The 12849-nt window shown below is 39.7% G+C and overlaps 1 protein-coding gene across 6 annotated transcripts in view; it reads left to right on the top strand.

The window, feature by feature from the left end:
• Positions 1-12849, top strand: part of myo9ab (myosin IXAb) — a 110112-nt gene that overhangs the window by 52383 nt on the left and 44880 nt on the right. For all 6 annotated transcript variants that reach the window (XM_017484984.3, XM_017484985.3, XM_017484986.3 and 3 more), the window contains exons 3-9: positions 1285-1379; positions 1506-1568; positions 4930-5029; positions 6895-6948; positions 8311-8408; positions 10729-10855; positions 11747-11836. In XM_017484984.3, coding sequence (XP_017340473.1) covers positions 1285-1379; positions 1506-1568; positions 4930-5029; positions 6895-6948; positions 8311-8408; positions 10729-10855; positions 11747-11836 — 627 coding nt within the window. The remainder of the gene's footprint in view (positions 1-1284; positions 1380-1505; positions 1569-4929; positions 5030-6894; positions 6949-8310; positions 8409-10728; positions 10856-11746; positions 11837-12849) is intronic.

Here is a 12849-nt window from a genome sequence, read left to right as displayed (position 1 = left end):
AGTTCAGTGTGTTTACACAAGAGTAACTTCTGCCTCATGGTCTCACCTCTGTGTTTCCTTCTTAAACTACCTGCGGTACCTTTTAAGCAGCCCGCGCTCAGGCTATTTTAAGATGGAAACTCAAGAGCAGGGATGTTAGCTGGGCTGTTAATCATGCGGATCAAAAAACGTCTTAAAACGTACTTCTAAATAGACAGTTAACGTGCTTTGTTTTTCTTATCGCGTGCGAGGGATAAATTGCTTAAAAAATGTGACACTTGGACAAAAATTTGGATTTTATCCTAAAACTTGTTTTGGGTGTTGCAAAACTGCTAGACTGATTAAATATATAACTTTTAGGCTATCTAACATGAGACTAGGCTAGTTTGGTGTCACTAGCCAAGGGGAGGCACAGCTAAGCTATCATTGTATGGGTTTAGCTGCTACAGTGCCATGCAGAGTACATTATCTTTCCTTCTGCTCTGCTTATATCATGTTCACGTAACTTGGAACTCGTATAGAAGTTTACGCACCTTGTTTTCCTGCACAGCATTAGAGGATGTTAGTGTTTCAGTTTAGTTAGTGACAAACCGCTTCAAGTGGACAATTATTCAGGGCTAAATAAAAAATCTACAGCTACAGCCCTGAATGCCCAGGCCAGGTTACACCCCTGATCTACAAATGCTGTATTTGGGGTCCATATGTCCCCTCCAGTTGATATGTTTTTAAAAAGTTAACTTGCGGAGAATACCCCCCAAAAAGTTTGCGAATGTTCCCAGAGGCAGGCGAGTCGTGATCAGGCATGTGTGTTTCTGCATGAGCTGCCGAATAAACAGAGCAGTAATGATATGAGTGGTGTGGAAAAGGTCTCCACACCATAAAGTGTTAATTGAATTGAAATGGATGTGAATGGCGGGGTTTCCTGTCAGTACAGGAGACTGAGGACGAGGAGAAGTGCTTTTGAGAGATTTATCCTTCCAGTTATTTCTGCACTGTGCAGACTCTGACTGGGCGTAAAGAACACCAAGCAACTGTGTAATTAATACGTGATTTCATCGGCCACGTGGTCAACCGTCAGCTCTGTCAACTGCGATTCCACCATTGAGCTTAATGCCGAAAGAGTCATGTATTACTAGAGAACTGCGAGATCAACAAACACGTTCCTGTCTGTAAGGACTCTACTGCTGCCTGTTCACTCTGATCAAAAAGTCTCCGAGCTCCATACCTTACTATTACCTGCTTTTCCTCATGATGTTTTCTTTCCTAAAACACCTGTATCCCTTCTTTTTTTTTTTTTGTCCTCAGGCGTTCGGGAATGCCAAAACGGCCCACAACAACAACTCCAGCCGCTTCGGCAAGTTCATCCAAGTTAACTATCAGGAGAGCGGCACAGTGAGAGGGTAAGCTAGCACTCGGTATCCGTCTCGTCTTCTTACCGCACGTCTCATCCGTTTTCCTAATTGAAAAGAAAATCTCTCGCATGTTAAAGCTGTCAGGTAATAAATGTGCCGATAACTGTGTTTCAGAGCCTATGTGGAGAAATATCTACTAGAGAAATCTAGGCTGGTCTATCAGGAGTACAATGAGAGGTAAGATCGCAGCGCCACTATCTGTATCTGTTCAGTGTTCCAAATATCTGTATCTATATCCTGTAGATGATACAGTACCGCTCTTTCTCTTCCGATACCAGTACTGAAACCTACTGGGTTTGGGAGGGTTACTTTAAAAATTGTATTCCGTTACAGTTACAAATTACTTCATAAAAAATGTCATCGGTAACGTAATCCAAGTATCACCATATGAAAGTAATGTACTCGGATTATTTTTGGATTACGTCAAGTTCACATATGTAAATACAGTCAAGAGAAAGGCAATATGATCGAAAATATTTTTATTTAGGGATTATTTTAAGCTTAAAACATGTTCAATGTTTGGATTTGTTTTAATAAAATAAATAAATAAATAAACAAAAGACCACTGTCCCCGATGCGGGTGATATTACATCACAAAAGCTAGCGTGACCACACTCTGGTTTTTCAAAAAGAGGACACCTTTTTTTTTTTTTGGAAGTGGGGGAGGGGCTTAATAGCGTCCAAAACAGCGATTCTGTGAACGCAGACTTTAATACACTGAAAGAGACACACTGTTAGCATCACATAAATGTATGTAAATAAAATTAGATTTCACTCCGCCCACGTTTGACAATTTTTTTCTACATTCTTTTGAATGTCCATGGAATAAAATAAAATATCAGATGCCACGAGTACCTTCTGCCATCATTCACACGTTTGAATGAACACGTCATACGAAGCATTGTTTCGACTCGAAAAACCGAAGACATGTTCCACAATAGGCTGTTTGTCACTGACTATGTTTCCATCCAAGTTGCTAATTTAACTTTAACTTTAAAAACTGGAATATCGCACAAAACATTTGAGAATAAAGCACCGTTTCCATCCCATGTGTTCAAGAGAATAAAAAAATCGCCACTTACCGGGGAAACTGGCGCAAAGCATCGATGCTTTTCTGAGCCAATTATAGAATCGTATAATTTGTTGAGGCAAAGCCACCTGAATTTTTGATGTGCATCGAGGAATTTGTCTGGTAAACGTGCCTCCATCGTAGTTTATCTACACGCCTTCTTATTGAATAAAAAAAAATTTTTCTCCTCAGTCGAGCGATATCCCGAAATTCACATAACAATACACGGATGGAAATGTAGTAACTGTCTGTTTTGCTAAACATTATTCCAGCATGCCTTACTTACTTTATTTGAAGAATGTCATTTGAGGAATGTTTTATAATCGATTCAGAATGCAGAATATGTGCATGCCACTTAAAATATTGAAAAGTTGGTGATACTGATTCAACACGTGATTTTTAAGCGCCAGTAAGCAGTTAATGATAATGAGTCTTTATTGGTCACATATACATTACAGCACAGTGAAATTCTTTTCTTTGCATATCCCAGCATGTTAGGAAGTCGGGGTCAGAGCGCAGGGTCAGCCATGATACAGCGCCCCTGGAGCAGAGAGGGTTAAGCGCCTTGCTCAAGGGCCCAACAGTGGCAGTTTGGCAGTGCTGGGGCTTGAACCCCTGACCTTCTGATCAGTAACCCAGAGTTTTAACCGCCAAACCACCACTGCCTCAGCAGTTAACCCTTTATCGCTCATAGGAGATTCCCTTTAGGAGAAACTGAACTGGAAGTTTTGATTGGTTTTTCACCCGAGTCTATTATTGCCTGAAGTGCTGGGTTACCACACCAACAGTACGGCCCTGACTGGGTATCTGATCAGTATTCTCATCTGTTTAAATAAAAAATTAAAAAGAGATGTAAACCCTACCACTATACGAGTTATTTATAATTACCACAATATATAAGAACAGTTTAATTATTAGTGGCCATGTGATTTTCTTTTAATAATGATAAACAAACACATTCGTGTATTTTAAACTTATTCATTTCGATTTGGAGAGCACAGAAATGATACGCTGTGCACAGCGTGTGGGTCTGCTGGGAAGTGACGGGGCCGTTTTAAAAAGGAAACGTTAAAAATGAAAGCATCACACAAAGGGAGCACACAAAGCGAGCACAACATGGGTCTGGAGTCAGCTGGAGTTACCAGTTAACTAGTGGACGAATCAGTGCAATAAAAAAAACAAACAGTGCACCTATTCATGTGCGTATCTGTATTTGTATCTCTTTAATCCATGTACTGGATTTGTATTCAGTTACATTTTTGCAGTTATTTTTCTTAACCGGTCCATGTCCTCGAATTCTCTTGCCTGTTGCAGTATCTGCAGGTTTTAATAATCATTGCTCCATCATCAGTCATGCGAGTCCTCAGTCTCACATGTGCTGCCACGCTCCTTGTTCTGTGAGAGAAAAGTTAATATCACCCATGAACCCAACTGGACGCAACTGAACTCCCAAGACCTGGCATCTATTAAAAATCTGTTCATGTTCCCAGAAAAGAAGTCTTGTGATCTGAGAGCCAGATTGCCAGTCCTGTTTATATCACTGCCAGTATCTGTTTGTTTGAGTTTAACTATGCATGCACTGCAGGTGGCCAGGTTTTTGTAGATGGTTATAGTTTTACAGACTTTAATGTGGAGATCTTAATCCCAATATGTAGAGGTTCATTGTTTACAAATACTTAGTGTTTTTGTTTTTTTTTTTACATTAGAGACATTGGAGACCATATTATTATTTTTTTAAATACAGTGGGTCTACCATGTGTGTGGTTAATGAGTAGATGTAAATATGTACTCGATATGGCCACTGTAAGGTCTGTGGATACATGAGCATCACACTGAAAGTTGGAAGCACTCAATTGTCTCTAGAATGACAGAGACATCCTACACAGTTATCTAGAATGCCTTGGTATTCTGTAGATTTATTTCCCTTCACTGGAACTAAGAGGCCCAAACCTGTTCCAGCATGGCAATGCCGATATGCACAAAGTGAGGTCGATGAAGACATGGTTTGCCAAGGCTGGTGTGGAAGAACTCGAGTGTCCTGCAAAGAGTCCTGACCTCAACCCCACTGAACACTTTTGGACTGGAACACCGACTGTGTGCCAGACCTCCTCGGACAACATCTGTGCCTGACCTCACTAAAGCACAAATCCCCACAGCCACGCTCCAAAATCTAGTGGAAAGCCTTCCCAGAAGAATGGGGGTACTTATAACAACCAATTGGGGACTAAATCTGGAATGGGATGTTCAACAAGCACATATAGGTGTGATGGTCAGGTGTCCACATACAGTACTTCTGACCATATAGTGTATTGAATATGACATGAATATGTTAATATACCATAGTGCAAGCTTTCACATGAGGGATCTCAGTCTTGCTCCAGTGAAGTTCAGTGTATTTTGAATTGTGCTGGATATTGTGTATATATATATATATTTTTTAATATACCAAATTCTTCTCTCTGTCAACAGGAACTACCATGTGTTTTATTACCTTTTGGCGGGAGCAAGTGATGAGGAGAGAAAAGCCTTCCACCTGCTGAAGCCAGACGAATATCATTACCTGAACCAGGTGAGGCTCGGTCTGTCCTTCTGTCTTCCTCTCAGAGCTTCTAACAGTTTGTTCATTATCCTTTTTTTTCCCTTCTCTGTCAAAACACAATGTTCGCCTTACATTCATTTATCTCCGCTAAGGAGAAAGCACACAGACCTACACTGTGCTTACATACTACAAGAGGTACTATACATGCACTTGTAAAAAAAACCCAAAACAAAACAAAAAAACAACAAATACAGGGTTTATATACCTTTATTCCGTCATTCATGTCATTTTATTTATTTATTTACTTCGCGAAAGAAGCGCATGGTTCGTCCTCCCCCCCAAGATGTTTGTCACCACTTACACCCTATGATCCTTCTCACACAAAGAACATGACGACGCTCCATGTTGCTGGGTGCCTCTGTTGCCATGGTGATAGTCATGGTTGGAAGCATGGGGCAGATCCAGCACGAGATGGGGCGGGTGTTCTGCCTTTCCTGTCATGGCGGACAGCTACGTGCTTACTCAGTCCGAAGCTGTTCTCAGCGCTGCATCGCTCGTCATCTCTGTAACTCCAGACTGCACTGATGTGCTCTGTCAGATAGCGTGTCCGGGCCGAGCGTGGCCCGAGGTGGTAATGCTCCTGCATCTGGCAAACTTCAACCCCCCCTTTCTTCCGTATTTAGTTGCGACAGAATTTATTTATTACTGTTGTTCAATATAGAACTGATAACTGAAAACTAACATCAAGTCAAGTGACCCTATTGTCATTTCAACCATATACAGTTGTGCCCTAAAGTTTGCATACCCCTTGGAGAATCTGGTAAATCTTAATAGTGTTAACAAAATAAGAGGGATCATAAAAATCCCATGTTTTTTATTTAGTGCTGTCCTGAATAAGCTATTTCACTTAACAGATGTTTACATAAAGTCCACAAGAAAAGATAATAGCTGAATTTATAAACGTTACCCCGTTCAAAAGTTTACATACCCTTGATTCATTACCTGGATGATCAGCGACTGTGTTTATGTTTTGTGATGGTTGTTCATGAGTCCCTTGTTTGTCCTGAGCAGTTAATCTGCCCACTGTTCTTCAGAAAAATCCTCCAAGTCCTGCACATTCTTTACTTTTCCAGCATCTTCTGAACGTGTACGAGTCCCTCTCGTTGTCCTCAGCGTGAAAAGGTAGATCTCAACATCTTATAGTCACTGTTGGAAAGGGGTCAAATATGCAGAAGATGCTGGAAAAGCTAAGAATGTACAGGACCTGGAGGATTAAACTAAATAAGACCTACACATTTATACATAAAGTGCACGTGCAGACGTGCGCAAAACAGCACAAGACAGTACAGTAACTACTAAAACAGGACAACAGGCACAGTACAAGACATTGTAGCGCCGACCAGGACACAGTTCTAGTGTGGAAACGTCCGATATAACAGCTAGTGCGAAAAATGCTGTGAATGTAAACATAACATATTACAGGTATGACGGCATTCAGCAGATAAGCTTATACTATATATGGACATAGGAGTTTTTGGACTAGCAGCCAGGTAGAGAGTATAGTAGCGACAAGAAATGAAATACAATATTTTTTTCTGAAATGTGCAATTCAGAAATGTGCAAAGAGGTGGGATGGTGTTCAGACACGAGCAAAAAGATCGTCACGTTCGTTATTGGGTATAATAAGTGTGTAAAGGATTTCAGTATGGGCGTCTGTAAACATCACCTGCGAATTACTGGATTTTTGTTTGTACTGTGTTCTTGTCTGTTCTCATTCGTCACATCTTGTGTCTGATCAGCACTTCATGTACAGTACAGTATATGCATGTCTGCGTGTGCCATTGAGAGAGGGAGTGTTTATCTGTACCTCCTAACTCCTTGTAACTTACTTCCAGATGACAAAGAAAGTGCACAGACTACACTGGGAAAATTACTATGAGAGCGAGCTGGTCAGTATTATCTGAATGTGTGTCTAACCTGTTTGTGCCGGGTGTGAACAATGCTTTCATCATGCTACCTCCCTCCCTTTTTTTGTATGTGTGTATGTGTGTGCGTGCGTGTGTGTGTGCCATGGCAGGCACTGGCTGTGCTTTATTGCCTGTTTCTCTCTGGGCTGTGCTCTGTGGGGTCTTTTCTGCACATCAGCACATATTTATTTGTGTACGGCCGCTTCAGTGTTATTTTTGCAGAAGGCATCGCAACAATTGTGCCAATATTGTTGTAATACCCTGGCTCTGTATGGGGGCTGTACAATTTTTTTACTGCTTACCTAACATTACTTTTCTTCTGCTGGAGCATCTAATCAATTTCCTTATCCAAGAATAAATATATGTGCAATGTGTATGAATACACTTGAATACAATGAGCCTCAGCTCATCTTAAAAGCCTTATCATTAAGTTCCTTAATTATTGTTTCTGGCAGATACTTTGTAGAACTTTGTAAATGTTTAAGAAGTGAAAAAAACCAGTGCAAAAGTCACCAAACTAGCCAGCAGGACCGTTTTCTTTTTTAGATACACTGGTGTTAGGGTTTTGGTGTTTGGCCTGTAGCTCCAGCTCCTTCTGCCAGCCACATAGACTTTGTTTTTCCAGTGTGTTTTAATGTATCAAATATTGTCAGTTGGCTGATAAAAAGCAGCAAGTCAGCATTTTAATTGGAACGAGAGCATATAAACTTAGAGATCTGGCTTTTTCGTCTGTGGCACATGGATGGGCTTTGGTGGTGGTGGGGGGGGGGGGGGGGGGGGGGGGGGTTGTGAGTGGGTTTTGATGAGGTGTAAAGAGGTTCCTGGACCTCACTCATAGAGTTGGATGTTTAACAGAAGCCCTGGTATGTAATAACGATAAGCCGGGCGAGCAATAAAACAAGCAAAAAAACAATGCCTACACACTGTAAGTCAAGATTTCATGCACCACATGTGTGCATACACACGCTAACATTGTAAAACTGGAAAAAAAAAAAATGTAGCGTCGCTGAGCTTTTGTCAAAGGGTATTGTTGGATAAACTTGGACACACACTGTTTTGTCCCATGAAATATTCTTAACGTCAATTCTGGGTGAAGAACTTGATGCTAGACACAATCTATGCCCGCATTTCCATATACCATATTTCTGCTGTTAATTAATGAAGGATTGTGGAGATTTTACTGCTACTGCCGAGGAGGTTTAGTAACCTTGGTGTGCTAGCATATTATTAGTAAAGCATGTTGCAGTTGGCTACAGTGTGAGATAATAAGCATGCGAAACTTTTGCAGTGAGTGTCTGGAATTTGTGAAAGCTGTTCTGATGTAGAAACTTTGACTTTTTTTAGGACTGTTTCACTGTGGAAGGAGAGGACCTGAAGCATGACTTTGAGAGGCTACAACTAGCCATGGAGATGGTGGGATTCTTGCCAGCCACCCGTAAACAGTACGAAACGCGTCATACCACTTCACCAGCATGAAGAGGACATTATGTTTAACTTCACATACCATTAATGTGAAAATAAGGCTCTTTTGTTAATACACACAGACAGGTTCAAACCTGAATGTGTTGCCTAAGGACAGTAAGGGGAAATAAGTATATACTTCCTGTGCATATATCCATTTCAAATTTGTACGCATAATGTTTCGACTTTGGACTTATAAATATGTATGTTTTCATAAGCATAAGGATATGTTAGGGGCTAAAATTCAGACACCACAAATTACCAGTATTAGTACTTTGGCGTTGTTGTTGCCATTGCTATAATTGCTGTTGTTGGCAATTCCAGCTTCGAGATGTCTATGATAGGAAGTAATTAGCTTTTGGAAGCATTGTGGTTCAGTTTTGGCCCATTCCTCTTGGCAAATCATCTTCAATTCCCCAAAGTTAAAAGGACCCTTCTGAAGGACTCGCAATTTCAAAATCCTCCATAAATAAACTCAGGAGAATGGCTAGGCCAAGCAAGGCCTTCACCTTCTTTTTTAGAACCCAATCTTGAATTATTTTGGCTGTACAGTCCCTTCTGAAACTATTGGAACGGCAAGGCCAATTCATTTTTTTTTGCTGCAGACATTTGGGAAGAGAGTTTAGAATTTCAGCTTTTATTTCCTGGTATTTACTGTATATACAGATGTGTTAAACCACATAGAACATAGCATATTTTGTATCTGACCATCCAATTTGTTGGTGAGAAAAACTATTAGATTGACTGTTTAAACAATAAATAGCTCTGGAAATCGACTCCGTTTTAGCCTTCAGTTTCATCAGTGAAGACTACATTTGTTGTTAAAAAGGATAAACCAACGTGAAGATCAGAGAACTGTCTATGGGAGAAAATCATACTATTTTGAAGCTGGGAAAAGAGGGAAAATCAATCAGAGGCATTGCTAAAACATTGGGCGTAGCCAATACAACAATTTGGAATGTTCTGAAAAAGAAAGAGACCACTGTTGTACTGAGAAACAAACACTGAATGGGTCGACAAAGGAAAATAACAACAGCTGATGATAGAAACATCGTGAGAGCTGTGAAGTAAAGCCAAAGTGATGGAAAGGCCCAAGTGTGGCGAAAGAAAAGATCTACTCATTATCCAAAACATACAAGCTCATCTGTGAAGCATGGTGGAGGTAGTGTCATGGCTTGGGCTTGCATGGCTGCTTCTGGAACAGACTCACTAATCTTTATTGATGATGTAACTCATGATGGTAGCAGCAGAATGAATTCAGAAGTTTACAGGAACATTTTGTCTGATAATTTACGGAGAAATGCATCCAAATTAATCAGGAGGAACTTTATCACACAGCAAGACAATGATCCGAAACACACTGCCGACTCAACAAAGGACTTTATCAGGGGGGAAAAGTGGAAGGTTTTAGACTGGCCAAGTGAATCACCAGACTTTAACTCAATCGAGCAGCATTTCACCTCCTGAAGAGGAGACTGAAGGGAGAAACCCCCCGAAACAAACAACAACTCAAAGAGGCTGCAGTAAAAGCCTGGAAAAGCATCACAAAAGAAGAAACCAATAATTTGGTGATGTCAGCGAGTCGCAGGCTTAATGCAGTTATTGCACGCGAGGGATATGCAACCAAATATTAAGTGTTATTTACTTTAATTTACTTCAAGACTGATCTGTTCCTATACTTTTGCTAACCTAAAATTTGGGTGGTCTGATACAAAAGGTTCTATGTTTTATGTTGTTTACCACGTACCAAACCCGGATGTCTGAACTGGCCTTGTCGTTCCAATAGTTTCGGAGGGGACTGTATGTTTGGGGCTGTTGTCTTGTAGAAACATCTTCTCCTGAGATTCCGTGTCTTGGCCGGAACTCCTCTAATATGCCCTGGTACATCGCTAGAGTGATGTTTCCTTCAATGATGTGTAATGCCCCAGTACTGTTTGCAGGGAAGCAGCTCCATATAATGATGATCTCCATACTTTATTGTGGGTATGGTGTTTTAGGGATTATACATGCAACTCATTGCTTATTGTGCTCTATGGTACTGTTGTTCCCGCTGCTTTCAGGTCATCCTGCAGCTCTTTTCCGGGTGACAGCTGACATCTTGAGTGATCGCAAACCAAAAAAAAAAAGTGTCAGAATACTTATTTCCCCTCACTGTATGTGTTTATCCAAGTCATTATTTTAGAACTTGAGTCATTTTACGATCTAGAAAAGTGGCTTATTCTCAAATTGTTAGCATGAACAAACTTTAATCTTCCTCTTTAATTGTTGGATCTTTAATGTAACACGTGTCTTTTCTGCCAGAATCTTCTCCCTGCTGTCTGCCATCCTTCTTCTGGGGAACATACGTTACAAGAAAAAGACGTATAGAGACGACTGTATCGATATCTTTAATCCTGAAGTGCTCCCCACCATCTCGGAACTGCTAGAGGTACGTGTAAGAGTTTTGTTCAGGTAATAATGTTAGTGTTTAAGAAAAAAAAAAAAAAAGCTGTAAATTCTCTCAGGTGTGTTCAGATTACAGACTACACGGCATCTCAGTCCTGGCAAGCTGTGCAGAATATCTGATAAAGACCACACAATGTTTGATGCATTTTCCCTAACCAACGCCCCTCATTTCCCCCAAGTCAGTTTTATCTGATCATCTTAGTTTTGTTTACTGAACTTTCAGCTTTGGTAGAAAATTGGCTTGGATAACTTTGCTTTAAATCAAACATACGTTTGGCTCTTGTTTTGGAGTCATGAAGTGATCTCAGCATGTTAAAAGCTGGGATTTTGCTAAGGGCCATTAAATTCACCGAATAGCTGTATTTAGATTTTACAATGTCTTGGCAACAAAACGTATGAATTTATTTAACATAATTGACCAGACACAATATTAATATGCTTTTGAGACATTTATAAAGCAGCACATCATTTTTAGATTCACCGCATGCTGGAAGCTTAATGCATTTTGGCGTCCACTGAGTTCATACAATCTAGGCGAGTTTAAACCACTGCTGCATTTATGGACTGAAGTTCTGTACGCTTTCGGATAAATAAAACATTACTGGAGCCTCATCTTTGAGATAACTTTTGTCTTTGATATCATTGTTATTCAAGCCACAGATATTCACAAAGCCATTTTTTTCCCATCGGGTGCTTTCTAGGTCACATAGTAACTTGCCATTACTTTATCCACAGTCACTTCATTCATTTTTTTTTTATAAATGCTGACTTTTACATGACTAGTTTTCTTCCACATAGTAGTAGTGTTGAGGTATCTGCATGAATTCCCAGGTTCCATGGGTTGAGTCTCTGATTTATTTTTCTTTGTGGTCAGGTAAAGGAAGAGATGCTCTTTGAGGCTCTGACTACGAGAAAGACAGTGACTGTGGGAGAGCGACTTATTGTTCCTTATAAACTGGCTGAGGTATGACTTAAATATTTATTCATTTTATTGCGAAATGTATGTACAAATAACCAAGTACAGTACATCTTCATATTTTAAATTGATGCATTTTTTTTATGTGACATTTATAATATTAGTATCCCTTTATAGTATCAATAAATGAGTCAAATGTTTCAAGGGGTCCTATCGACTCTCTTAAACATGCCAAAACCTCGAACATCTTTACACATTGATGTGTTTAGCAGAGCTTCTGATTACTGGGCGAGTGGGATTTTCTGTGTTGAAATGCATCGGAAATAATTCGCAGATGTCTTGCCCATACACGATGTGTATCATGAGACAAGCTTGCTAAGAAACTTCAGGCAAAACAATCATTCATTTTTTTTGTTACAAACAAAAAAAAAAATAGATTGATAAAACTTTGTAATATCTAAAAAGAATGAATGATTTTAGAATGAAAATGAGGAAAAATACAAACAAAAAAAATGCTTCCAATCAGTTTGTGATGATTAAACAAGGTGTACTTATTTACGTCTGAGAGACTCTGCCTCTCTAAGATACAATTTTTATGTGCAATCATGTTACTGACCTGTTCCCAATTAACCTAATTAGTTGCAAAATGTTCCTCCAGCTGTTTCTTTTTAGTAACACTTACTTTTCCAGCCTTTTGTTGCCCCGTCCCAACTGTTTTGAGACATGTTGCTATCATCAAATTCAAAATGACCTTATTTTTTCTTCTTAAAACTGTCAATTTTCTCAGTTTAAACCTTAGATATGGTTTCTGTGTTCTATTGTGAATAATGTATGGATTTGCAAATCATTGCATTCTGTTCTTATTTGCATTGTACACAGCGTCCCAGGTTTTTTGCAATTGTAATACAAGTAATTCACATCCGGTGCTGTGAAAAAAGTATTTGCCCCATCTTGGTTTCTTCAGTTTTTGTATATATCTTGTACTAAATAGTTTTTGATCTTCAAATGAATTACAACATAAAACAAAGGCAACCTGAGTAAACACAGAATACAGTTATTTA

The sequence above is a fragment of the Ictalurus punctatus genome, chromosome 14 (genome assembly GCF_001660625.3).
Source record: "Ictalurus punctatus breed USDA103 chromosome 14, Coco_2.0, whole genome shotgun sequence".
NCBI lineage: Eukaryota > Metazoa > Chordata > Actinopteri > Siluriformes > Ictaluridae > Ictalurus > Ictalurus punctatus.
The sequence above is the reverse complement of the archived record's forward strand: the minus strand, read 5'-3'. Positions and strand labels throughout refer to the sequence as shown.